Genomic DNA, 25,989 nt, shown 5'->3' with positions numbered 1-25,989 from the left:
AAACAATTAAAAATACAGCAATCTAGAGAAATCTTTTTTCCCCCTATGTCTCCCCTTTTGGGTGGGACTACTGGTTAAAAGCTTATACCTAAGAATTAAGCAAGCTGGTGTCTGAAAGCTGATTCCCCAGTAACTAGCTGTGTGACCTAAGCAAGCTACTTGGCTTCTCTAAGCTCAAGTTCCTAATTAGAGAAATAGTACTTACCTCTTAGAGCGGCCTTGAGGACTGCATGTAATAATGTACATAAGGCCCTCAGCACATGGCTGGCTACGATGAAGCACCCCCTTTCACTCTGCCCTCATGTCTCTGTTTTCTGAGGAAGGACCTATGACCACCTGAGTACCACAAACTGACAGAGCAAATTCCACACGGGACCAATTTCCCCAGCAGGATTTGGTTTCGAAAGCCAGGAATCTGAGGCCTTGTGTCAAAGAGTGTTGGCTTCAGTTTCCTCATATGTAACATGTGTGCCTGGAGCCAGAAAATGTAGGAGGCTCCTTTCATTTCAAACTTTATAATTCTTGTTTATATGACACTGATGAGTATATATATATATTCTGCAGGGCAGCATACCAAAGCTCATTGCTCTAAGCAATTACAAACTCTCTGGAGGGAAGCATCTGGCCGTATTAGTCTATAACCGCAAAGGTAGCAGTTCATTAATTTTTTGGGATGTCTTAAAAATGCATTTTTAATCACGAGGAAAATTTCTTCAGAGAACCACAAACATGTTAGAAGGAGCACTTAATCTGTTCCTCTTGCCTCTGGTCAGTAATGAAATCGCATCACTCAGGAAGAACCGGGGCAGAGATTGAATATAAACAAAAATGTAACAAACCCAATATCCCAGGGCTTTGATGACATCAAGTTTACACATTGGACACGTGCGGTGATCCAAAAGCCATGGGTCAATGCATATTCTATGAAAAATATGCCTAAAAAAATTAAGTATGTGTTAATGTTTTAAAATAAATGTTTATATCTTATTAAGGAAACAACACATTCTACTAACTCACCTTCTCAGAACAAGTTAAGCAACTTCAAATCAACATTCTAGTCTATTCACTTATTCTATGTCATTATCTATTCTATTTCCCATGTTAAACAGAATCTGGAACTTACAGGGAAATCTTCCCTTCACTCCACAAAAACAGCACGGTTTATTTTTGCTTCATGCTAGGCTATATTTTTATGTGCCCCTGTAACTTACTTAAAAGCCTTTTGGGAATAAATGTGGCATAAGTAAACCAAGAGCAATAAACTTATCCTGAACTCAGAGTATCTTATAGAAGTTCATGAAATGAATCAAATGAAAATACAGCAAAATATAAACAGATCGTCTTAGACTGTAGGCTTAAAAGAAAGCACTTAATTTCTGTCTTAACTGTGTTTTTGTATACTCCATGTTTTTCTAAAATGATCACTTTCAGAATCAAAAAGAAAAAAAGAAAAATTGCCTACATATTTTCTTTTACTGATTTGTCTTAGTTGGCTCACTTTGCCTCCTACCTGGTGAATCTGTCTTCTATACATGGTGAAGATACAGAGTCAGGAGAATGGGTACAGTACCTATGGCTCCAGTGACCACTGTGTGACGTGATGCTGGCAGTCTGAACCAGCTGTTCAACCTCTCTGTATCTACACCCCAGGCTGTTCTCAGCAGCCGACATGCAGTGTGCTTACAACTGTGCTGGGCACAGGAAATACTGAGCAACTGTTATCACTATTAATGCTGTTGTTTGAAGACCTCTTCTTCATACAGAAGTCTGACAGCACAGTTAAAGATAAAAGAACTTAATTACAGAATACAGTCTAGCCCAGCTTGTCTTCTGTCCTTTCCATCCTCAAATTGAAACTGAAGCTGACTGACCCAATGGAATGATTTTTACAGAAACACAAAGGAAACGTGTTGGCTTTATTGCAAAATTTGTTAAATAAAGCATGGGAGAAAATGGGGAGAAACAAGTAAAAACCCCAGATCAGGAGACCAGGAAATGTGCACATGCAACATGTCTGCTTGTGAGGGTCAAGTATGAAACCCAGCTCAGCTATCAGGACAGATCTGGTGTCACAAAGGAAGTGAGCCTCAGGCCGCTCACTTGTGCTGTATCCCAAGCATTATTTTTAAGTCAGAAAGACTGGCCCTAAAGCATCCTACAGTAAAAATCCTTTCTGATTTTAATAACTTTCTACAGGACATACTGACCCAATACATTAAGTGCCCACCACACCAACTTCATATAAAAGCCTGCAGACTGAAGTTAGCTATCTTTATTCTGGAAACTTTTGTTATTCTGATATTTATTTGTTTTCTCTACAGAATTACTGAGAACTTAATCTACTATAGAGTACTTATATATAAATACTGAAGTACTTTGTAAACACAAAGCAAACCATAATTACATATTAACTTCTGACCTATTTCTCCAATAGGTGAGAAGTATAATTAAAACTGATCAGACTCTAAAGTATATTGTCATTTTGTACATCTTTCTGGTAACAGCCATTCTTCTAAATGGTTATCAATAAAGTATCCCATTATTTAATTAAAAAAAAAAAAAAAAGGAAAGCTTGACTTCCCATTGCTAAAGCAAAGCCCCTAGCATACCTAAAGCAAGAAATATTTATTTGGCAGAACCTACCTAAAGCACTACACCCCAGCATGCAAACAATAGCAGACCACTGCCCTCCCCGATCGACTCTCTGCTAACTATACCTGGCCGCCCCCCTTGGGGTCCTTCACCAGTCATGCTTCAGTCTCCTTACTCCGACACAGCATATCTTGCATGGCTAAATGTGGGATGGGATTCCCAGGTTCCTAATGAAGCCTGCTTTAGACTAGAAGCCAAACAAAGATACATAATGGGTCTGTCTTAGGACCTGAAGCGTCCTAAGCAATTTGAAGGCAATATAATCCAAATCCAGGAGCCTCGAAGGCTCCAGCTTCCTTCCTAAAAGATGAGACGATCACAAGATCATCACATGATAGCAAGATCCTTACATCATAAAAAAACACGTTAACACTTTTGTCGGAAACCTGAAACATAGTGGGTAGTTTGCAGCGTCTCAGGAAGTAACAAGGACGTACTTGCATGGCAGAATTCTGATAACATCCTTCACTTTAAAATTCTCAATACACACCGCACAGTTTTCTGCATCAACGTCGACTCCCTGTAAAGAGGAAAGAAAAGAGTTCACTACATCCTTGCTACACGGTCTATGCTTAGTAAAACTCATCACGTCCTGGCTAAAACAATGACCAATTCTATACTACAGGGGTGCAGCCGGAAACTAAACACAATCTTTTCCCCACTGTCCAGAGATTTTTTACAGAAGCTGCCTGAAAAGGAAAAAATGTCATTGTCTACCTAATCAGACACCAACAGTTTTTAGCTACTAGGGGAGTGTTCATGTGTCTTTAATGTTCACGTTTTAAGGGTTATGGAAATAAATGTACATGCTTGCTTTACAATGGTAAGTTATTTTTCAAATGTAAAACTTATAAGGAGGATTAATATCCAATAAGATACTCATTTCTAGAATCATTAAAAACTAACAAAAAATCACTAGAATTTGCTAAAGAACATGGTTTCAACTTGTAAATGAGAAACACAAATGGCTAAATATCTGAAACTGTTCACCTCACTAGTGATAAAAGAATCACAGATTAAAGTCAATTACTGTTTTTCTTTTCTTTTTCTTTTTAAATTTTTTTATGTTTATTTATTTTTGAGAGAGAGATAGAGGCAGAGTGTGAGCAAGGGAGGGGCAGAGAGAGAGAGGGAGACACAGAATCCGAAGTAGGTTCCAGGCTCTGAGCTGTCAGCACAGAGCCTGACATGGGGCTTGAACTCATGAACCATTAGATCATGACCTGAACCAAAGTCAGACGCTTAATTGACTGAGCCACCCAAGCACCCCTCAATTACTGTTTTTCATCCATCAAATTAACAAAGGCAAAAAGAAATAAAATGTGCTGGAGAGGAAAAGTCTTGTGACAAAATTCCCACTTCTAAGAATCTGTGAATCACAGACCTTTTTGGTGGTATCAGCTTTCCCCCCGTTTCCCTGGGTACCCCCCATATTAAACCACCTGGCCTCAACCAATCAACCAAAGCAGGCATGGCCAGAGTGGTCATCTGACCCAAGACAGGCCAATGAGACTCTCTTTGATTCTGGGATAGATTCAGAAATTACAACCAGTGTCTGCATGTAGCTGCAACTTTAGCAAGTGGATTGTATGGGAACATGGCTACCCTGTCCTTATGTAATTATTTAAAAATACCCTGAGCCATGTGTATCACTTGCTAGCAAGCAAGCAGTAAACACTGATTATTATTATCAAAGATTATATGAAAATTTCTTAACATTTAAAATGGTATGGTACCACTAAAGTAAATATTATCACTTGTTTTATCATATGCCATGCAAAAGTAATGAAATAATTTAAGTTTATTTATTTATTTTATGAGAGAGAAGAGAGCATGCACACAAGGAAAGGGCAGAGAAAAGAGGGAGAAAGAATCCCGAGCAGGCTCAATCTTACAAACATTGGGATCATGACCTGAGCCAAAATCAAGAGTCAGACGCTTAGCCAACTGACTGGGCTAGCCAGGTGCCCCATGATGAAATAATTTTTAAAGCCCCTAATGGTTTGCCAGCTTACACATTACTGTGAATGCACCCATAAGAAAAGAAAAACTAGAAAACAAACCTGTCTCTAGAACTGGACATCATGTAGATTTAAGAAAACACACTTTTCAGTGTTTTCAGTTCTGATGATCAAAATCATCAGAAAATCTATGTATTTGGTGCCCGGCTGGCTCATTCGAAGAAGCATGCGACTCTTCGGTCTCAGGGTGGTGAGTCTGAGCCCCATTTGGGGTGTACAGATTAAAGAAATAAAACTTAACAAAAAAACAAAAAGAAAAAAAGAAAGTAAGAAAGAAAGAAAACCCATTTATGTACCTCACAGGCCATTTAGGGATCCTTTTTTTTAAAAAAAAAGTTTGTTTATTTTTGAGAGAGACAGAGACAGAATGCGAGTGGGTTAGGGGCAGAGAGAGAGGGAGACACAGAATCCAAAGCAGGCTCCAGGCTTCGAGCTGTCAGCACAGAGCCTGACATGGGGCTTGAATTCACAAGCTATGAGATCATGACCTGAGCCCAACTCAGACGCTCAACCGACTGAGCCACCCAGGTGCCCCTAGGGATCCTTTTTTAACCATTATTTTGACAACTTAAAAAAAAAATTTTTTTTTTAACATTTATTCATTAAAAAAAATTTTTTTTTTAACGTTTATTTATTTTTGAGACAGAGCATGAACGGGGGAGGGGCAGAGAGAGAGAGGGAGACACAGAATCGGAAACAGGTTCCAGGCTCTGAGCCATCTGCCCAGAGCCTGACGCGGGGCTCGAACTCACGGACCGCGAGATCGTGACCTGAGCCGAAGTCGGACGCTTAACCGACTGAGCCACTCAGGCGCCCCAACATTTATTCATTTTTGAAAGACAGAGCATGAGCGGGGAAGGGGCAGAGAGAGGGAGAGACACAATCTGAAGCAGGCTCCAGGCTATGAGCTGTCAGCACAGAGTCTGATACGGGGCTCAAACCCATGAACGGTGAGATCATGACCTGAGCCTAAGTCAGACGCTCAACTGACTGAGCCACCCAGGCGCCCCTATTTTGACAACTTTCAAAAACAGTGGAATCATATTTTCAAAAATGTTCTATTTAAAATATGCTCTGTATAGGAAGAGGATATCAATTTACTTATGTTCTCAAAGATTCAATTCAGTATATTATACATATAAGCCTCTGTTTTCTCATATTTTATAGACTGAGACTTCCTGCTATGGAGTAAAAGACATTTTCTCAGGGGAACATAAAACTACATGCTACTCAAGTAACAGGCCACATCTAATGCATGTACAGTTTGTCACAGGCTTTCACTGGAGACTCTCTCCCCAAGGACCCTCAGTGATCTGTACATCAGGTGCTAAACCTAAGCTGTGACATGAGAAACTTCTATTATTTATTTTTTTACTTTTTCTGTTCAGTACACATCTGCATGGGAAGAAACCAGTACCCTGCACAAACTATTAAAATTCAACTGTTACTTCTGTTTAAGGCATGAGGGAAAGAATGGCAGCCAACGATGTAATTCCAAGAGTATCTCCATATTAATATTCTAAATAACCCATTAATATCAGAAGCCAAAGTTAAAAAAAAAATCAAAGGCCTATATTTAATGAGTATTATGTTTTCCTCGCCCTCCTCCCCTTCTCCCTCCTCCTCCTTCTTCTTCTAAAGATTTTATTTTTAAGTAATCTCTACATCCAGGATGGGGCTTGACTCTACAACCATAAGATCAAAAGTCTCATGCTGCACTGACTAAGGCAGCCAGGAGCCTCTAATGAGTATTATTTGTTTTAAACCTTTAAGTTGGTCAGAAGAGATACATACAATAAGTATGGTTATTTTTGAAGGGGGAAGAGAGAGTGGAATAAGTGAAGTCTCAACAATTTGGTGAGATGTAAGAAAAAAGAAAAAAAAGGGGGGGGGGAGCACTTGGGTGGCTCAGAGCGTCTGACCTCAGCTCAGGTCATGGTCTGTGAGTTTGAGCCCAGCATAGGGCCCTGTGCTTATAGCTTGGAGTCTGGAGCCTGCTTAGGACTCTGTGTCTCCCTCTTTCTCTGCCCCTCCCCCACTCATGCTCTGTTTCTTTATCTCTGAAAAATGAATAAACCTTTAAAAACAAAAACATGGCACAAAAACACTCAGATCAATGGAACACAACAGAGAACCCAGAAATGGACCCACAAACGTATGGCCAACTAATCTTTGACAAAGCAGGCAAGACTATCCAATGGAATAAAGACAGTCTCTTCAGCAAGCGATGCTGGGAAAACTGGACAGTGACATGCAAAACAATGAACCTGGACCACTTTCTTACACCATACACAAAAATAAACTCAAAATGGATGAAAGACCTCCATGTAAGACAGGAAGCCATCAAAATCCTTGAGGAGAAAGCAGGCAAAAACCTCTTTGATCTTGGCCACAGCAACTTCTTACTTAACACGTCTCCAAAGGCAAGGGAAACAACTGCAAAAATGAACTACGGGGACCTCATCAAAATAAAAAGCTTCTGCACAGAGAAGGAAACAATCAGCAAAACTAAAAGGCAACTGACAGAACGGGAGAAGATATTTGCAAACGACATATCAGATAAAGGGTTCGTATCCAAAATCTATAAAGAACTTATCAAACTCAACACCCAAAAAACAAATAATCCAGTGAAGAAATGGGCAAAAGACATGAATAGACACTTCTCCAAAGAAGACATCCAGATGGCCAACTGACACATGAAAAAATGCTCTACATCACTCATCATCAGGGAAATACAAACCAAAACCACGAGATACCACCTCACACCTGTCAGAATGGCTAACATTAACAACTCAGGCAACAACAGATGTTGGCAAGGATGCGGAGAAAGAGGATCTCTTTTGCACGGCTGGTGGGAATGCAAACTGGTGCAGCCACTCTGGAAAACAGTATGGAGGCTCCTCAAAAAATTAAAAATAGAACTACCCTACAACCCAGCAACTGCACTAGTAGGTATTTATCCAAGGGATACAGGGATGCTGTTTCGAAGAGGGCACTTGCACCCCAATGTCTATAGCAGCACTATCAACAATAGCCAAAGTATGGAAAGAGCCCAAATGTCCATTGATGGATGAATGAATAAAGAAGAAGTGGTATCTATATACAATGAAGCATTACTCGGCAATCAAAAAGAATGAAATCTTGCCATTTGCAACCAAGTGGATGGAACTGGAGGGTATTATAAGTGAAATTAGTCAGAGAAAGACAAATATCATATGAGTTCACTCATATGAGGACTTTAAGACACAGAACAGATGAACACAAGGGAAGGGAAGCAAAAATAATATAAAAACAGGGAGGGGGACAAGACAGGAGACTCTTAAATATGGAAAAGAAACAGAGGGTTACTAGAGGAGTTGTGGGAGGGGGGATGGGCTAAATGGGTAAGGGGCATTAAGGAATCTACTCCTGAAATCACTGTTGCACTATATGCTAACTAATTTGGATGTAAATTAAAAAAATAAAATTTTAAAAAATGATAAAAACAAAAACAAAGACAAAAACAAAAAACAACGGAACCAACTAAGTCAACCAACAAGTCAACATGGTTATCCACACTTTACAGCACAGAAGACAGACTAATAAAAAAGTAAATACTACTTCATTAGCAACTGTTTTCCTTTTAAAGAATCAATCCTCTAAGAATCTGAGGTTCTAGATTAGGATCTGTCCTATTCCAAAAATGCTTTAAAACTCTGGTATGATTTTGACCTTTTCAGTCTCATGTTGGCCATGTCAAAATGTTTTTTTTAAAAAGTAGTTTTCAGTACATCTGTTCTCCCCCTCTCCACAAATCCCAGTATTTTTTCCCTGCAATTAAGGGAATCAGAGAGAATGGATACACAGCCTTAGATTTAACAGAAATGAATTTAAACTATCAAAGGTCTATGGTCTAACAGAACTTGAAGTTCTTTAGGTTCCTTAGAGTCATCTGGGACTGACCAACAGGAAGAACTTTCTTAGCAAATGAACATACCGGTCCTGTCCAGTATGGTAGCAACCAGCCAATGGGGCCATTTGAGTATTTGCAATGTAGTTAGTGTGACTCAGGAATTGAATTGTAAGTTCAATTTCATTCTTTTAAATTATAATAGCTATATATGACTAAAGGCTACCCTATCTGATGGCACAGGTCTGGAAGGCTCTTCACATGTGCAAAGGAGTATTTCTGCCAACCCTTCTCCAAAATGAAACATGTATGCAACTTAGTTCTAACTCAAACCAGCCAAAACTCCACATAGTCAAGGTGAGTTTAACAGAATGGAAAGTTTTACTTAGACATATAAACAGATACGTACTTTAAAAGAAGCAAACAAAAAAAAACCTCATGAAAATATTACCTTTTCTCCATGCTTTACAGTATGAAGTGGAAGCTGGCCAATAATTTTCTTAGCTTCTTTTCTATGACTCTTAGGTAGGAAAAATATCATCATTAAAAATTTTAAGTCACTATTTTCAAAAATGTACATAAGCTTGTAGAAAAAGCTTCATTTAAAAAACAAAGTTGAATGACTACAATGAAAATAACAAAAACTAATATTTACATCCTAATGTATAAAATAGCCACATATAACTTAAAGAGATGTTTGATCAAGAATACTGATTTTCAACTCCATGTCTGAGGAAGAAACCAATTCTCACGTTTAAATGCTGGCAAGAGAGGAGTAAGCTGAGGATCGGGGCCCCACATATTCATCAATATATTAACGTCTGTCCCTAAAATGAAGGCGGCTTCCTATGCAGCAGGTGCCAGATGACCCAGAAACGACTACCAGATGCCAGACGACTACCAAAGCCAGAGAGGGTGGCTTTTCAAGACAACAGGATAAGCATGAAATTCAAAGGCCTGTCTTTGGAAGCCTCTGGCTCTTCTTTTACTGCCCTCCTCTTTGTTGTGACAGAGACACTGTCTCTCTGCAGAAAAATTGCCTTGAAAGTTGCCCCACAATGGAAGCCGGGAAGGCCTTCCCACTCTGCTCCTTGCCTTCAGGCCTAGTGTTCTTTTATTTTAAACACAGAACCAGGTCCACTCTACCTCAGGCCTATTTATTACCTCTTTATGTCTGAAAAAGGCAAAGATGGTATCTGCAGGAGCAAAACACGCAAAAAGTGGCCCCATTTAAAGGTATTTAATATCCTACAGAACAGAAAATTTAATATATTCTAATTAAAAAGTTATTTTCAAAAAGTTGTGTTGTAATTAAACAGTATGAGTGAAAATGAAATTAAGAATATGGTCCAAAAAAAAAAAAAAAACCCTCAAATGTAACTTAAAGACAATATATATGAGAAATATTTATGAGCTATCTTTTAAAAAGCAAAGTTAAAAAGAATTATCCATAATTACCTGACTTCCAAACTGTGAGCCAGTGTATAGGAAACGCTGTATATAGTAAAATATCAGCCAGGCTAACGAGATAATCATCATGGTGATAAAGGCAATGGCCACAAATACCACAGACTGACCACTGATGAACTCCTGCACATGACGGGTGCCAACTCCTATGGTCATTTTGACTGCAATGCCTTTCTGCACCAGATCCAAAATTTCTCTTCCTTTTGGGTAGCTAACCATAATGACCACTATATTTCCTGTTCCTGGAGGAAAGAACAAAAAAAGTCAATATGAAGAACACAAAATAAGACACAGAAAAAGGTTAAGAGAAATAGAAGAATACTACAGTCTGTCCACATATAACCATCCCAAAACTTCCAAAAATGTTTAATTTTCAAGGAAAACTGGTCCCAAAAGAGAAAACAGACTGATTACATTAGAAGTAAAATAAGTCTTAAGGCACCTGGGTGGCTCAGTCAGTTAAGCGTCCAACTCTAGATCCTGGCTTAGGTCATGATCTCACGAGTTCATGAGATTGAGCCCCAGTCAGGCTCTGTGCTAACAGCATGGGGTCTGCTTAGATTCTCTTTCTCCCCTCCCCCGCTCATGCTCACAGGCACACTCTCTATCAAAATAAATAAACTTGAAAAAAAATAAAGAAGTAGAATAAGTCTCTAAAAACTACCCCCAAAAGTTAAGAGCGCCATTCAATTTCACAGGTGAATTCTACCACCAAACCTTTAAGTAAAACCAATAGTACTAAAATTGTTCCACAGATTAAAAAAATTAAAAAGGAAGTTTAGAAATTATTTCTAGAGAATAAAACCAAACATGGGAGTGAAACCAAAAGAACCATACAGACTAATTTCACTTATGAACATTAATACATGATGCCCAAAGCATGCCTATTAAACACAAGGAGGCATCTGAGAATTTCTACTATAATCACTATTATTTAACATTGGTCCGAAGACATGAGCAGACATAATACAATAATACAATAATAATAATAATAATAATAATAGGAAAGAATGGGTAAAGATGGGTGAATTCCATCTGTAGATTAATAACCATAAAATATCAGTAGTATTCTTTATTTTTTTTTTAATGTTTATTGTTGAGAGAGAGAGAGTGTGTGTGTATGTACATGAACACGGGAGGCAGAGAGAGAGAGAGAGAGAGAGAGAGAGAGAGAGAGAGAGGCAGGCGGGGGGTGGGGGGGGGAGGAATGAATTACAAGCAGGCTCTGTGATACCAGTGCAGAACTCGATGTGGGGTTCAAACTCACAAACTATCATGACCTGAGCTGAACTGGACGCTTAACTGACTGAGCCACCCAGGTGCCCCTTGAGGCCCCCTCAAGATTTAAGTATTCTTAAATCCTTAAGTGCTGTTTCTGAAGTTCATTAGGAGAAAACAATCAAGAATGATCGGGCAAAAATATTTTTTTGACTGGGAAAACTTTCTAAACAATAAAACCCAGACTAAACCTTTATAATAAAAGTAATTAAAACAGTGTAGTAGCAGCACAGGAAACAACCAGAATAACGGGGCAGAATCAAAAGTCCAGAAATTAGACTCTAATATATAAAAAAAACCCTCAGTATATGATAAAAATGCAATTTTAAATCACTGGGGTAAAATGGATTACTTTTTTAAAAATAGTATAGGGAAAATTGGGTATTATCTGAGAGAAAAAAAGCTACATCCCTTTCTCACAACTTATGCCAAATAAGTCCCAACTAAATCAAAGATTTAAATATATAAAAAAGAGGAAATATAAACATGAAAATTTTCCATGTGGCTAGAAAAGAGCAAAATCAAGGAGTCAAGATCAAAAGAGCAAATGGTCATCAAGGGGAAAAAAAGGCATATAACACAACAAAGACTGAAAACAGTTTCCTGGAAGAGAAAGAGCAACAGAAAAACAAAGGAAATGAAGTCAGTTTGCAGAAAAGATGAATACGTTTTTTTCACATAGCAGCTTCGGCGAGAACTGAATTCACACGCCACAAAATTCACCTCTTTAAAGTGTACAATTCAGTGGTTTTTAGTGTATTCAGCAAAATTGTGCAACCATCACCCTAAATAGAAAACCTGAATGCCTCTGTGGTCACTCCCCAACAAATGGGTTTTAAACACATTAAGTCAGGGTACAGATGAAAACATTAAACAGATCTTCAACTTATGATGGGTTTACATCCTCAAAACCTATCATAGGTTGAAAATATCCTAAGCAGAAAATGCATTTAATATTCCTTATTGAACATCACACTCAACCAAGCCTACCTTACAAGAGCCTAAGGTTGGGCAAAATCCTCTAACATTAAGCCTGTAAGAAAGTGCTATCTGATGTCATTTATTGAGTACAGTACCAAAACTGAACAGAAGGGTGGTCTGCATGCAGAATGGTTGTATCGGTTGTCGACCTTCGTGATTGTGTGGTGTAGGAGGAGCTGGGGCTGCTGCCACTGCCCAGCATCACAAGAAAGTACTGTAGGGCACATCGCCAGCCCCGGAAAAAATCCAAATTCAAAATTTGAAGTACGGTTTCCACTGAATGTGTATTGCTTTCGTGCCATCATAAGGTCAAAAAATCGTAAATCAAACCATGGTAAGTTGGGGACCATCTGTGTCCATATGATTGGCAAAGATCAAAAAGTTTTGATCCTCTATATTGTCAAGAGTGAGCACAAATCTGCACACCTGCACACTGCAGGGGGGAACTTATTTGTGTATGTATACAGGAACTATCTATAAAGATATTTGTTGTCAAATTTGTTTTCTCTAAGTTTATGGTATCACAATCTAAACGTCCATCAATAGGAAGAGAGTTATATAAATCCTATATAAATACACATAGGATATGTGGGCAGACTGAGGCGGCAACTATTAGCACTGATAGGACTCAACACGACAAAAGAGGAAAAAAGCAAAATGTCAAACTGTGTGGACGAAAGATCTAGATGTCGTATCAATTTAGACTGCCTCTGGAATGTGACCCAGAGTCTAGGGACCCTGACTGTGTCTGGAGGGAAAGAGCTGGACACAGTAAAAATTCTGTATCATGTGCACATATTACCTATTCAAAACTAATTTTAAAAATACACATAAAGAATGTTCTCTGGCATCGCTTCGAAACTGATTTATAACGCAATTCTTTTGCAGAGAAACTGAATCTGTAGCAAATCCACTGTGGCCCCCCCGCTGCCATCAGGATTGAGTTACTGAAACACCAGAAGGGCACCCTTCTAAGGTGGCTCCGGCCTGGAGGCCGATCCTCTGACCCGGGCCTCAAAGTGTCACTTAACAAGAACTGTACTGGTCTCCACACTCACACAGTCTGCCGTGTCATCACTGGGGAGACACGCTAAGGGGGAAGGCACTTCCTGCCTTCAGGAAAGCAAACATCTAAAGCTGAGAAAGACAACTACAGAAACAATTATTATGATAGTTACACCACTTGTAATTACACGGCACCTTATAAGCAGAAAGCCTTTTTCATAAATCCCTTTTGGTGGAAAATTTCAAGTATGGACTCAAGTAGAAAGAACAGTTTAATGAACCCTACGTACCTATTTCAGTTAAAAAGTTTTATACAGAAAACAAAACTGTTTCTATGCTATGGTTACAGCCACATAAAACTTCTGGTACAGACATAATGCTCTTTGTGTTAATTGGGGAAAATAACTTTGGAGCACTTTCATATTTATATCTCACATGCAGCAGAAAGAGGCCAAATTACCATTTTACAGATGAGGGTTCTGAAATCTTGAGAGCTGCTCAATGTCATACACCGCATGGAAAAGCCAATCCTTGGGTCTGAAGACCCAGCTCCCACATGGTAAGTCTGCCCTGCCCTCTCCTCATGGGGGACCCAGCCTTCAGAGCCTCACAGGCTGGGTTCAAATCTGACTGTTATCCACTGTCTAGGTCTGGAGAATCTACCCTGAGAGTATTTATTCAGCTATAAAATGAGAATGAGAATTTTTCTATTTTGGACTGTTGCTTATTTAATATGAAAGTAGAATACAAAGAGCTACAGAAATGAAGTGATAATTTTGTCTGAGGTGGGACAGAACTCTTTCCCTGGGAGGACACTTGAACTACATCTTGAAGGACAGACAAGGTTTACCAAGCCAATGAAGGGGGGATTTCTAGGCTGTGAAATCACCATAAAAACCTATTTGGGATGGTGACTGGTCCTGTTTGGTTAATGATAAAAATATAGTGGTCTCCCCCTTATTCACGAAGGATATATCCCAAGACCCCCAGTGGATGTCTGAAACCACAGATAGCACCAAATCCTATATATACTATGCTTTTTTCCTACACATACCTAAGGTAAAATTTAATTTACAAATTAGGCACAGTAAGACATGAACAACTAATAATAAAGTACAATTATAACATACTACCAAAAAAGTTATGTGAGTGTGGTCTCTCTTAAAATATTTCATACTGTACTCACCCTTCTTGTGATGAAGTAAAACGCCCACATGATAAGATGAAGGGAGGTGAGTGACGTGGACATGATGACCTAACATTAGGCTACTACCAACCTTCTGAGCATAGGTCAGGAGAATCATCTACTTTCAGATCAAGGTTGACTGTGGGTAACTGAAACCATGGAAGCTGAGACCATGGATAAGGGGGGGGGCAACTACTGCATATGTAAAGGTTATCCTGTTGATCTCCTATCCCCAGTGCCTCACATAGAACTTGGCACATAGAAAGTGTTTAATAAATATTTGTTGAATAAATGAATGAATGAATGAGAGGTGGAAGATGAATTGAGATTAGAGAGGTTCTCGAACACCAAATTTTTTTTTTATTTATTTTGAGAGAGAGGGCACATGCATGAGCAGGGAAGGGACAGAGAGAGAAAGAGAGAGAGAATCTTAAGCAGGCTCTGCACTGTTAGCACAGAGCCTGACACAGGACCTGAACTCATGAACTGTGAGATCATGACCTGAGCCGAAATCAAGAGCTGGACGCCCAACCCACTGAGCCACCAGGCACCAAGGACACCAAAATTTTCAAAGGGAGGGGCTATTAACACACAACAATTATCAGAAGGATAACCTAAACTGAAAACACTTGTAATATCTACTTGAAAATTTTTACCTAGGAAACTAAAACAGTTCACTGGGTTAAAAGAAATCATTAAAAAAAAAAAAGTGTCTAGGATGACAGCTAAACCATTTGCTATGCTAATTATAGCAGCAAGATTGCTTCTGGGAACCACTTTAAATTAATAAAACTCAGAATGAAGATTCATTCTATCCCATGATTTACTTTTCTGGGACATTTTTTGGGGATGAACTGGAAGCAGGGCAGCTCAGTGAAAATAAATGACCCCAAGGGCTGCCAGGCACAGGCACCTTATTCGGCCCTGCCCTTACCTCCTGATGCACTGCCTCCTCCCTAGGCCAATCCTAGAGAGCCTTAGTGGCACAAAAGAGCAAGTCATAGCTTATTTCTAAACTGAACACCTCTGTTTCTTCACAGGACGCACAGACGCTCAAAGACTTGGGACCGGGGAGAGAAAGCTCTCAAGATTTTTCTTCCTAAGGCCTTAACACTGCTACCAATCATGCTTGTGTAAAAAAATGTCACCTGGTGCAATCCCCCTCCTTCCCCAAAGAATCTATACCTCTCACCATTACAGGGAAACTCCTTGAAGGCAGTTTTATTTTTGTCTTACTTAGCACAAGGTCTGTGTACAGAGAACATGATCATAAACCTGTCAAATAGTAAATACCAAACACAGTACTCTTTAGCAAGCCAAACTATCCATAACATAAAACTCTTCTGTGCCAAAAATAAAATTGCATACGTTTCCGTTTCCTTTCAAATTTCTATGTTCCTCTTACCACTTGGTCAAAAACAAAAAATCCTGTCTTGGGAAATAGTGGGTTCAGGGGTGCCTGAGTGGCTCAGTCACTTAAGCATCTGACTCTCGATTACAGCTCAGGTCACGTTCTCAAGGTTCATGAGTTCCAGCCCCACAGTGAACTCTGTGCTGTCAGTGCAGACAGTGCGGAGCCTGTTTGGGATTCTCTCTCTTCCTACCTCTCTGCCTCTCCCCGGCTTGTGCTTGCTCTCTCTCTCAAAATAAATAAATAAACCTTAAAAAAAAAAATAGTGGGTTCAAAATTCTAGAGTTTACATGTGAGTCTAGTGTACCATTTTGCCTCCCAAAGGAAATTATATAGAGGTGGGAACTACTGAAATATTTAAAGTGGTGGATTAGATTTCTGTTCTAGAAAACTGATTCAGGCAGCAAGAAACACATTTTAGAGTTCCAGAAAAAGAAACCCATGACGTTTCAGGTCTTTTTTTTTTTTCCTAATAACTTCCATACTCTCTCCACCTTCTGCCCCCAACCTAGGAAATTCCTGGTTACATCTTTGATTCAGCACAAGCTCAACTCAAGGCTGCTCAGAACCACCTACCCCTTTATGGCTGCAATGCATCAGTGCCTCTTAGACACAGCTTTTTATACACCCACCACAATTTCTTTATAGGTTTCTCTCCCTCACTAGACGAGTACTACCTGCTCTTATTTATTAGTTTTTGTAGCCCAGCATCACACAGTGATGACCTATAGAAGAGTTTCTGTATGCAAATATTGGCTTTCCTTCTATATAGTTGAAATGCCCCAATAAGGAGAATACTATGGACTGCTTTGCAGGAGGAATAGGACACTAAATATGAATGTAAATGTTTCTGAAATTTGAAGTTATTATATAAAACAAATGTTTTTATGGTTGGCTAGGAAGTGTTGGCAGGACACAAAAACAAATGTTGATTCTTTCCTTGGAATTTAAAATTAGGTTTTGGATAATTCGACTTGCTCAAACATATTTCATATTTGTTGAATATACTATCCACCTCTTTGCAGCGTTCCTAAATGCGTTACTTTATCTCAGGACATCAGCATTTTACAATTCTATTCCTGACACCAACAATGTCCTATAGTCCAACCCCACCTACCACACACACCCAGAGACACCCTTCTCCATCAACGTGTCCTTCAAAATTCAATCTTTCTGGGAACTGTCTCAGCTAATCCCACCTTCTATGTGCCTGTGAGGTGCCATTTCTGTCTTCCTACAGCACCAAAATACATTAATTCAAATCCAAATTTTTGGATCATTTGAGTATAGCATTAAACATCATCAAAAATTTATTATTCATAAAAAACTATTTACCATATTCTGCAAATGCAAAATGCACATCTTCCTTGACGCTAGGGGCTTCTACATCTTTGTCATCTCCCTCCATCCCAACTCTGGCCCCTTCCTCAAACATAGCTCGAAGTCTTGACAGTACTTGGCACTCAGTAAACACCTGTTAACAGAATGTGAACTGTATGCAGAATGAATGAATGAATCTATTTTTAAAAGGTCAAGATTTCAGCTAAAGTGTAATCCTATTTATTACTTAAAGATTATTTAAGTAATCTCTACACTCAACATGGGGCTCAAACTCACTACCCCAAGATCAAGAGTCACATGTTCTACCGACTGAGCCAGTCAGGCATCCCCAAGATCATCCCATTTATTAACTGACAATAACTACACTAAGGCCAATACTCTATAAAAGTTTTTGTTTTAATGATTTGACCTGTACCAATTTTTACTCACCTTAGTCAAAATGACTTCTAGTTACCCTTGCAATACCTGCTTTACGTGTCCTTTCTTTGTTTCCTAAGCATATAATTCCATCAAGGTCCAAACCATATTATCTAGAAAGCTGTTTATCGCTCTTACCATGCCCCAAAGTCCTCAAAGGTAGGCATGTGTCTTATGCATTTCTATCCCTGAGCAAGCACAATAGTTGGCCCAAAGTGGCTGCTCATTATCCTGTCTGCTAAAGTAAAGGAAATTAAGATTAATTAACAGGGGATTAAACAGTCCTTATAGTTGTTCTGATAGAATATTATCTTGATGATTTTTTTTTTTTAGAACCACAGTAAAAAACTGATTTGAGCCCAAAATATCTTATACTGGATTTAGTAGAGTCAAGCAACAGGTTTAAAAAATAAATAAATAAATAAAACTGCTGAAATTCTCCTTGAGATTTGGGAAAAGACTATCACAATTTAATTTTACAAGCAGCCACCTCTACCTATTCTGTAGGACAACAGTGCTACACAGGAACACCCAAACCATTGATATCTGCGGTTTTTACTGTCTCTAGCCACATCCTGACAAAATGCAAGAAACCTAAACTTGACCTGCATTCAAGGTTCTGCGTGACATTTCAAATTCAAGTATGTCAAAGCCAGTTTGTCTTCTGAGTTAATTCCATTCTTTCCATTCTTAATGCTACTCCATTCTCAACAAGTCATGATACATTTGTACCCTTGTCCCCAGTTGGGCCAAGTTGTGTGAAGGTCATTCCTTTCCATTTCTTTGGTCACCACTATAATATTGGCCCTTATACAGATGACCCTTTGAACAACACAGGTTTGAACTGTGTAGATCAACTTATGCAAGGAATGTTTCCAATAAATACAGTACAGTACTGTAAATGTATTTTCCCTTAGGATTTTAATAACATTTTCCTCCTTCTAGCTTACTGCATTGTAAGAATCTGGTATACAATGCATATAACATCCAAAACATATGTTAACTGACTGCTTATGTTATTGATAAAGTGTCCAGTCAACAGGAGGCTATTACTGGTTAAGTTTTGGGGAAGTCAAAAGTTATACGCAGATTTTCAACTGCATGGGAGGTTGGCACCTCTAATCCTTGTGTTGTTGAAGGGTCAACTGTATTTCTACTTAGACTAGCCCAAAAGTCTGACAAGAGTCTCTGAAGATTTTCCTGTCTAATGCCCTGGTCACAATGCTACCAAATTAATCTCCCTTGAAGTCAGTGGCTCAAATGTTGGATGATTCCGTCATCATTTCTCCCCTCAGACATTTGGTATCATCTGGAGACATTTTCAGTTGTCACAACAGGGCACCACTACTGGAATCTAGTAGGTAGAGGCCAGAAACCCTAAACATCCCATAATGCACAGGAAACCTTCTCCCACAACAAAGAATGATCTGGCTATATATACAGATCACCCTGTTACCTTGGGCCAGTTTCCTCATCTGTGAAAAGGGGTTAAAGTACCTACCTCAAAAAGCTGTCAGGAGGATTAAGTGAGCCACACTGTATGAAGAGCACTGAGCACAGTACCTACACACTGGGTACTTTCACACATTTAAAAAAAATTGCTAAAGCTGTGACTTTTGTCTTTTTTCTCAAACAATTACTGTCACAGAAAAGGGACTGAATGGACACTGATAATGGGAATAGAAACAAGAAAAGGATTTCAAATAAACATCGATGAGGTGTTTTTCTGGGCCTGGACAAATTTTGTGTCACTAGTATAAGCAAGCAAGGCGGCTGAACCATTTTTAAAGCAAGTGCTATTAGCCTGGAAAAATGTTAATGTCATTATCAAAAAATGCAGTAAACAAATTTAGAAAATTGTAGCTGATGAGCCTGCCACTGAAGAGAAAAAGTCCTGGGGTACCTGGGTGGCTCATTTGGTTGCGTGTCTGATGCTTGGTTTTGGCTCAGGGCATGATCTCACAGTTTGTGGGTTCAAGTCCCATGTCAGGCTCTGCGCTGACAGTGTGAAGCCCACTTGGGAGTCTCTGACCCTCCCCTGCTCTCTCTCAAAAATAAACAAACATGAAAGGAAGGAAGGAAGGAAGGAAGGAAGGAAGGAAGGAAGGAAGGAAGAAAAGGTCCAAATGAAGATGTTGTAGACTCAAAAGAGATTGCAAGGACCCAGAATCAGAATCCTGACACACTAACCTTTTTGACAGAACTACTAAAATTGGGAAAAACCATCAATAGGATGTATCAGGAATGCTCTGTGAAGTCTGATAGGGCTTTTCATGGTAGTCTTATGGAAACATGACTTGGGTACAACAATTAGGTAGACTTGTAATCACTGTAATAATTGCACCAAAGGTGGTGCCTCACCCATTGCCACCACATGAGTGGTTACCTCTTCTCTATCCTGGATACACCACTTCCATCCAATATCAAACATGGCTTACCATTGTTCACCCTACCCTCACTTGCCCTATAGTTTCTGCCCATTTCTCAGGACCTCCTGAGCCCTCCCAAACTTCTTGGAAGAGTTGTTCTAACAGTTTCCATTTTCTCACCTCTCAACTGATTTCCATTCCCATCACTGCTAAAATAGGCCAAATCCAAAGTCACTTTTCTGTCCTCATTCTAGTTAAGTTCTAACTTGCCTTTAAGAAATCAAAACAAAGGGGCGCCTGGGTGGCTCAGTCAGTTAAGCGGCTGACTTTGGTTCAGGTCATGATCTCAACTGCTCGTGAGTTTAAGCCCCGTGCTAACAGCTCAGAGCCTGGAGCTTGATTCAGATTCTGTCTCTGTCTCTCTGCCCCTCCCCTGTTCGCTGTCTGCCTCTCTCAAATATAAAATAAAACATTAAAAAAAAAATCAAAGCAGAATGAAAAAGTACAGGAAAAAGGATATCTGACTTGCAACAGCAGCAACTTTAAAAAAGACTTTAATCACAGTAAGTCAAGAGTCATGATCTTAGAAGTCATAACAGAAATATGTCCACTCTGCTGTGTACTGCTCCTATGGGACTCGGAATTCAGTTCTGAGGATGTCTTCTTGCAAAATAAGACTTTTAAACTGTCATCACTGCTTGAAGATAGAACCTGTTGAGGGGAATAGGTGTGTGGGAAGTACTGCCTGGCAAAGAGCAAGATCTTTACTGAATGAACACAACTTGAAAAATTTCATCTGAACTCAAGACTCAAGGAACCTAACTGGCAGTCGCGCCAGTATTAACCTTAATGTAGAGAGCGAGAAAGCATACCTGAACTTAAATCCAGATTTTCTGATTCGAAAGTTTAGAATATTCGGACACGCTTTATTAAAGTGGAGAAAACAAGAGTGCCACCAACCACCACTTTACGTTGGTGAAGGGGCTGCCAGACCTTGGAGCGCGCTAGGAAAGAGCTTCAATTCTCACCCCACCTGACTCTGGGTAACGAAGAATGGAAAGGGACCCATGATTAGCAATCATGAGACCTTCCACCACAATCCTCTTTCGGTGGGTTTTAATTTCCTTCTCTCTCCCCACTGCCCTCCTCCAGATGGCACCTCCCTTCACTTGAAGGGCCCAAGGCGAAGATCTGATTTTGTCTGGACGCCCGTCTAACTTCCTACAGCGTCCCGGGGGGGGGGGGTCACAGAGCGCAAACCTAGAGCTTCCCCCGTAGTTCCCAACGGCCAGAGGCCGTCAGAGTCGCGCTCCCGGCCCCTTCGCTGCTTGCCCCTGGGAGGCGGGCGTCAAGGCCGAGGACGAGAGGGCCGCGGGCCATGACTAGGCTGCAGAATTCCCCCCGCCACTTCCCCGCGACCCCCGACCTCGGCTTACCCGCGTGGGACATGGGCACGGTGAGGTTCCCGTGGCTCTCCTCGTTGTAGAGGACCACGGCCGAGGCGTTCCTCCGTGCAGCCACCAGCACCTTGTCCTTGAAGGTGCAGCCACCGCGCGCCACCAGGGCGACCCAGGGCGCGGCTCCACGGCCGCCGGGCGCGGGCACGAGGAAGCGGGTATCTGGCGCGCAGCCCTCGGGGTCGCGATCCGCCGCGCGCGGGACGCCCACCAGGCCCTGCGCGCCCTCCTTGGGCGAGCTGTCGCCGAAGCGGCCGCTCTCCGAGACGCTCCATACGGTGCGGTTCGTGTACGGGTCGACGTACTCGGTGCTCACCACGGCCGAATACCACTCGAACGCCCGCCCCCGGGCCCCGGGCGCGCACACAGCCAGCGCCAGCAGCGCCAGCGCGCTGCGGACCCCGACGCCGGCCTCGGGACGCCGCCGCCACGCCATGGCCCCGCAGCCAGGCAGTCGGGGAGGAGACCGGGCCGGGAGCTGCGCGACTCCTGAGGTCGGGAAGGAGGGCGCGTGCGAGCCGCCAGAGAGCGAGGAAAAGACGCTCTCCGCCGAGCAGCGCAGAACCAGGCCGGGGGGCGGGCGGGGCCGCGGCGCACGCGCACCTGGCGGAACGGGGCGTGGGGCGGGGCTTTTCCTGGCCCCTCCCCGCCGGGGATCCCGGAGCAGCGCGTGCTGGCTTGAGTCAGACCCTCTCAGTGCCTTGAGCTTGTCTGGTTCTGGCGGTTAGGCGGTCCAGTGACGCCGGGACGGGTGCTGGCAACCCACTCGCCGGCTTGTGCCACTGGGGGCCCGGTGGCCAGACGCCGAGCTTGTGTAACAGGACCTCGAGGGCCCCCGAAGCTAGGGGAAGTAGCCGTCGGAGAAACGGGAAGCTCCTCGGCGTGCGGGCCCGGGGGGCATGGGAGCGCGGTTGTGTAGAGTCGTTCAGCGAATGTTTATGAAGAATTTACAGTGGAGGGGCGCCTGGGTGGCTCAGTCGGTTGAGCCTCCGACTTCGGCTCAGGTCATGATCTCCAGCTCGTGGGTTCGAGCCCTGCGTGCGGCTCTGTGCTGACAGCTCGGACCCTGGAGCCTGCTTCGGATTCTGTCTTCCTCTCTGTCTGCCCCTAACCCACTCGCATTCTGTCTCTGTCTCTCTCAAAAATAAATAAACATTATAAATGAATGAATGAATGAATGAATGAATGAATTTCCATGGAAGGCACTTGGCGGAGGCCTTACTTGTCTAGAACCAAGCTGCACATATTTTCCAGATACGTTTGGTGGCCAATTATTTAATGCTAATTGATACCCTGTAGCTTCTCTCAAGCATTGTGCTCACAACAGCCTTTTCTATTATGGTATTTTATGTGCAATCTGCAGTTTTGAAATAAGTGCATCTAACTACCTATTTAGATGAGCACTTAAATTGTATAGCAGTAAATAAATAAGTATTTGGAAAGAAATACTGGGCGATAGTCCATTTAAAACTGCCGTGGATACAAAGCCTTATTGCTTCAGGAAAAGTTTAGAACATTAATTTCTGACTGACTCATCTTCCTCCTTCTACAAGGATCTATAATTGAAGGAAGTAGGCTGTTGCCACTCATAGCAGGGTTTTTGTTGTGCCTTAAACCTTCTCACTTTCTCCTTTTTATTATCAGCCTCTCTTGGGCTGTATTTTTAAAGAATGTATTTATTTAAATTCAAGTTAGTTAACATACAGTGTAGTATTGGTTTTAGGAGTAGAACCCAGTGCTCATCCCAACAAGTACCCTCCTTAATGCCCCTCATCCATTTAGCCCATTCCTCCTCTCACCTCCCCTCGTTCTCCATATTTAAGAATCTCTTATGGTCTGCCCCCGTGTTTATCTTGTTTTATTTTTCATTCCCATCCCCTGTGTTCATCTGTTTTGTTTCTTAAATTCCAAAAGAGTGAGATCATATGATACGTATCTTTTTCTGACTTATTTTACTTCTTAGACTGCATTTTATTATTGATTTATTTATGTATTATTAATAAAACCCCATAAAAACATCTGGGCTTTTCTTTTGGGGAGGTTTAAAAAAATTTTTTTTTAATGTTTATTTATTTTTGAAGGAGAGAGAGAGAGACAAAGCATGAGCAGGGGAGGGGCAAAGAGAGAGGGAGACACAAAATCCCAAGCAGGCTCCAGGCTCTGAGCTGTCAGCACAGAGCCCCATGCGGGGGCTCCAGCCCACAAATGGTGAGATATGACCTGAGCTGAAGTCGGACACTTAACTGACTGAGCCATCCAAGTGCCCCATTTGGACTCCATTTTAAAACTGCTGTAAAATGCAGCCTGACCCATAACCCATAGCTTTCCTTGAAGTTAGATCTCCTGTCCCTTTCCCATCAGGAAACTAGTTTTAAAGGCTTAAAGGAAGGCTTAAGGCCTTCCCCTTGTCCCAGGCCTAGAAGAGCAAGCAGGCTAGAGAACAGCTCCTCAGACACATTATGTCTAGCAAAACAAATAGTTGTAGTTCCCAGAATCTGCCTTTGTAGTTTCACATTATGTCTCGCAAATTCATTTCCTTCTTTCTGAAATCCTCCTGCTCCTGGCTTTTGTCCTGGCAAACACCAACTTAGTCTTCAAGTTTTATCTCAAAAGCTATTTCTTCTGTGAAACCTTCTTTGGTTCCTAAAGACAAACTTGGGTGCTCCTCTTAGTTTCCATGTTGCTTAGGTATGCTATGCTTATATGTTAATGTTATAACAGCGATACTGCTTTCCAAATACAGGTTTTTAGCCTTCTTATATCATAAAGGCAAGGATTGTGTCTGCTGTTTTCATGACAGCGAGCACAGTACCTACCTACCTACCTACCTACCTACCTACCTACCTACCTACCTCAGCAAGCAGTTATGTGAGTAATCCATGTTTGTTAAATGAGCAAAATAGCTCCTTTTTACTGTTTCAGATTTAAGGGACTCATGACTGTGTACAGGTTTGTTGCTCAGAGAAGTTCAACAGGCTAACAGGAACAGGCCTTGCAGCTCCTAAGCCCTGAGGCTCACCCTAGCTTCTTCGTTTTCAGTTTTTCATTACCAGCTACAGGCCTGAGCTGGTTCCAAAGCTGCCACCACTGGCTTAAACCATTAGGGCCTTTGTCCCCTAGACTAGCTGCCAAGTGCCATTCAGCCTCTTTAATTTCCCTTTCTCTATTGTCCCAAGAAGAAAAGCTGACAGGCCTCACCCCCACCACACTCTTTACACACTCTTTACAGGGGAGATAGGTGCAGGTTTCATTATTTTTTCTTTTAATTGTTTTATTACAGAAAATTTCAAATGTTTCCAAAAGTAGAGAGACTAGTGTAATGAAGCTCTATGCACTTATAATTTAAATTCAACAATGATCAACTCATGGCTAACTTCATGTCAAATATACTCTTGGCCACTTCCGCTTGCCCCTATTGGATTATTTTGAAGGATATTCTGGACATATTTTATTTGTAAACATTTTCATATGTACCTTTAGAAGTAAAAACATAATCACAGTATTATCACAATATTTAAATAAATTGTCTACAGTTCTTTAATATCAAATATCCAGTAAGTGCACAAATTTCCTGATGGTCTCCTGAATGGTATCTTACATTGAGTTTGTTTGGATCAAGGTTCAAACGTTCACACATTGCATTTGGTGGAAATGTGTCCTGAGTTTCCTTTTTTCATAAGTTTTTTTCCCTTCTTTTTTTTAAGTTTATTTATTTATTTGGGGGGGGAAGGGAAAGAGAGGGAGGGAGGGAGAGAGGGTGGGGGAGAGAGAGAGGGGGAGCAAGCAGGCTCCATTCTGTCAGCGCAGAGCCCAAATTAGGGCTCGAACCCATGAACCGTGAGATCATGACCTGAGCTGAAATCAAGAGTTGGGACGCTGAACCAACTGAACCACCCAGGCACCCCATCTTTTTGAAGAATTGGATGATTTGTCCTGTATAATTTCCCACATCCTGTGTTTGGCTGATTGCATTGGCTGATGACAATCTACCATGTTCCTCTATCCCCTGTACTTCCCGTGACCTGGTGGTTAGAACAAGGGGTCTCTGATACAAGTTGGATTTCTGGGCCAAAAAAAAGGGGGTGCTGTGTACTTCCACGTGGTGGCATCATGTTGGAGTGTCTTTCTTTTTTTGCAGTGTTAGTTGCCATTAATGATCACTACCTAAATCTATTGTTTCATTAAGTGTTTGCCAAGTGGTGATATTCTATCATTACTTCTTCATTTTATTTGCTAGAATACTTCTATAAAGAGAAACTTCCCTTCACCAAATAGGGTTACCCTCAGGGACAATTTATATAGAAAAACCAGATTAAAATTTTCTTTTCTTTATCAGTTTTCAGAATACTAAATCCCTAACCTCCCTTAAAGAGAATTCTTTTTAGAAGTCCAATGCACTATCCATTGCACTGTAGAGCCAGGTAAGAGAATTCTTTTTAAATTGTCATTTATAATGCATAAATTTAGCATACTTGATGAGTTTCAATCCTTTGCTGTGATAATTCTTATTGTAGC

General features: G+C 41.0%; 1 protein-coding gene across 6 annotated transcripts in view; it reads right to left on the bottom strand.

Annotated features, from left to right (window-relative positions):
* Positions 1-22,384, bottom strand: part of RNF149 (ring finger protein 149) — a 32,673-nt gene extending 10,289 nt beyond the window's left edge. For 5 of the 6 annotated variants that reach the window (XR_006215649.1, XR_006215651.1, XR_006215648.1 and 2 more), the window contains exons 1-5: positions 21,454-22,379; positions 10,021-10,271; positions 9,014-9,082; positions 3,090-3,172; positions 840-936 (exon numbers count right to left, since the gene is read on the bottom strand). Coding sequence is in view for 1 of the 6 variants with exons in the window: in XM_042981163.1 (XP_042837097.1) it covers positions 840-936; positions 3,090-3,172; positions 9,014-9,082; positions 10,021-10,271; positions 21,454-21,910 (957 nt within the window). In the remaining 5 variants the exon portion in view is untranslated. Of the gene's footprint in view, positions 1-839; positions 937-3,089; positions 3,173-9,013; positions 9,083-10,020; positions 10,272-21,453 lie in introns of all 6 variants that reach the window. The other variant, XR_006215652.1, reaches the window with a different exon arrangement.
* Between the last annotated feature and the right edge of the window lie 3,605 nt (positions 22,385-25,989).

This window comes from Panthera tigris, chromosome A3 (assembly GCF_018350195.1).
Source record: "Panthera tigris isolate Pti1 chromosome A3, P.tigris_Pti1_mat1.1, whole genome shotgun sequence".
Classification (NCBI taxonomy): Eukaryota; Metazoa; Chordata; class Mammalia; order Carnivora; family Felidae; genus Panthera; species Panthera tigris.
This window is presented reverse-complemented; position numbering and strand designations above follow the sequence as displayed.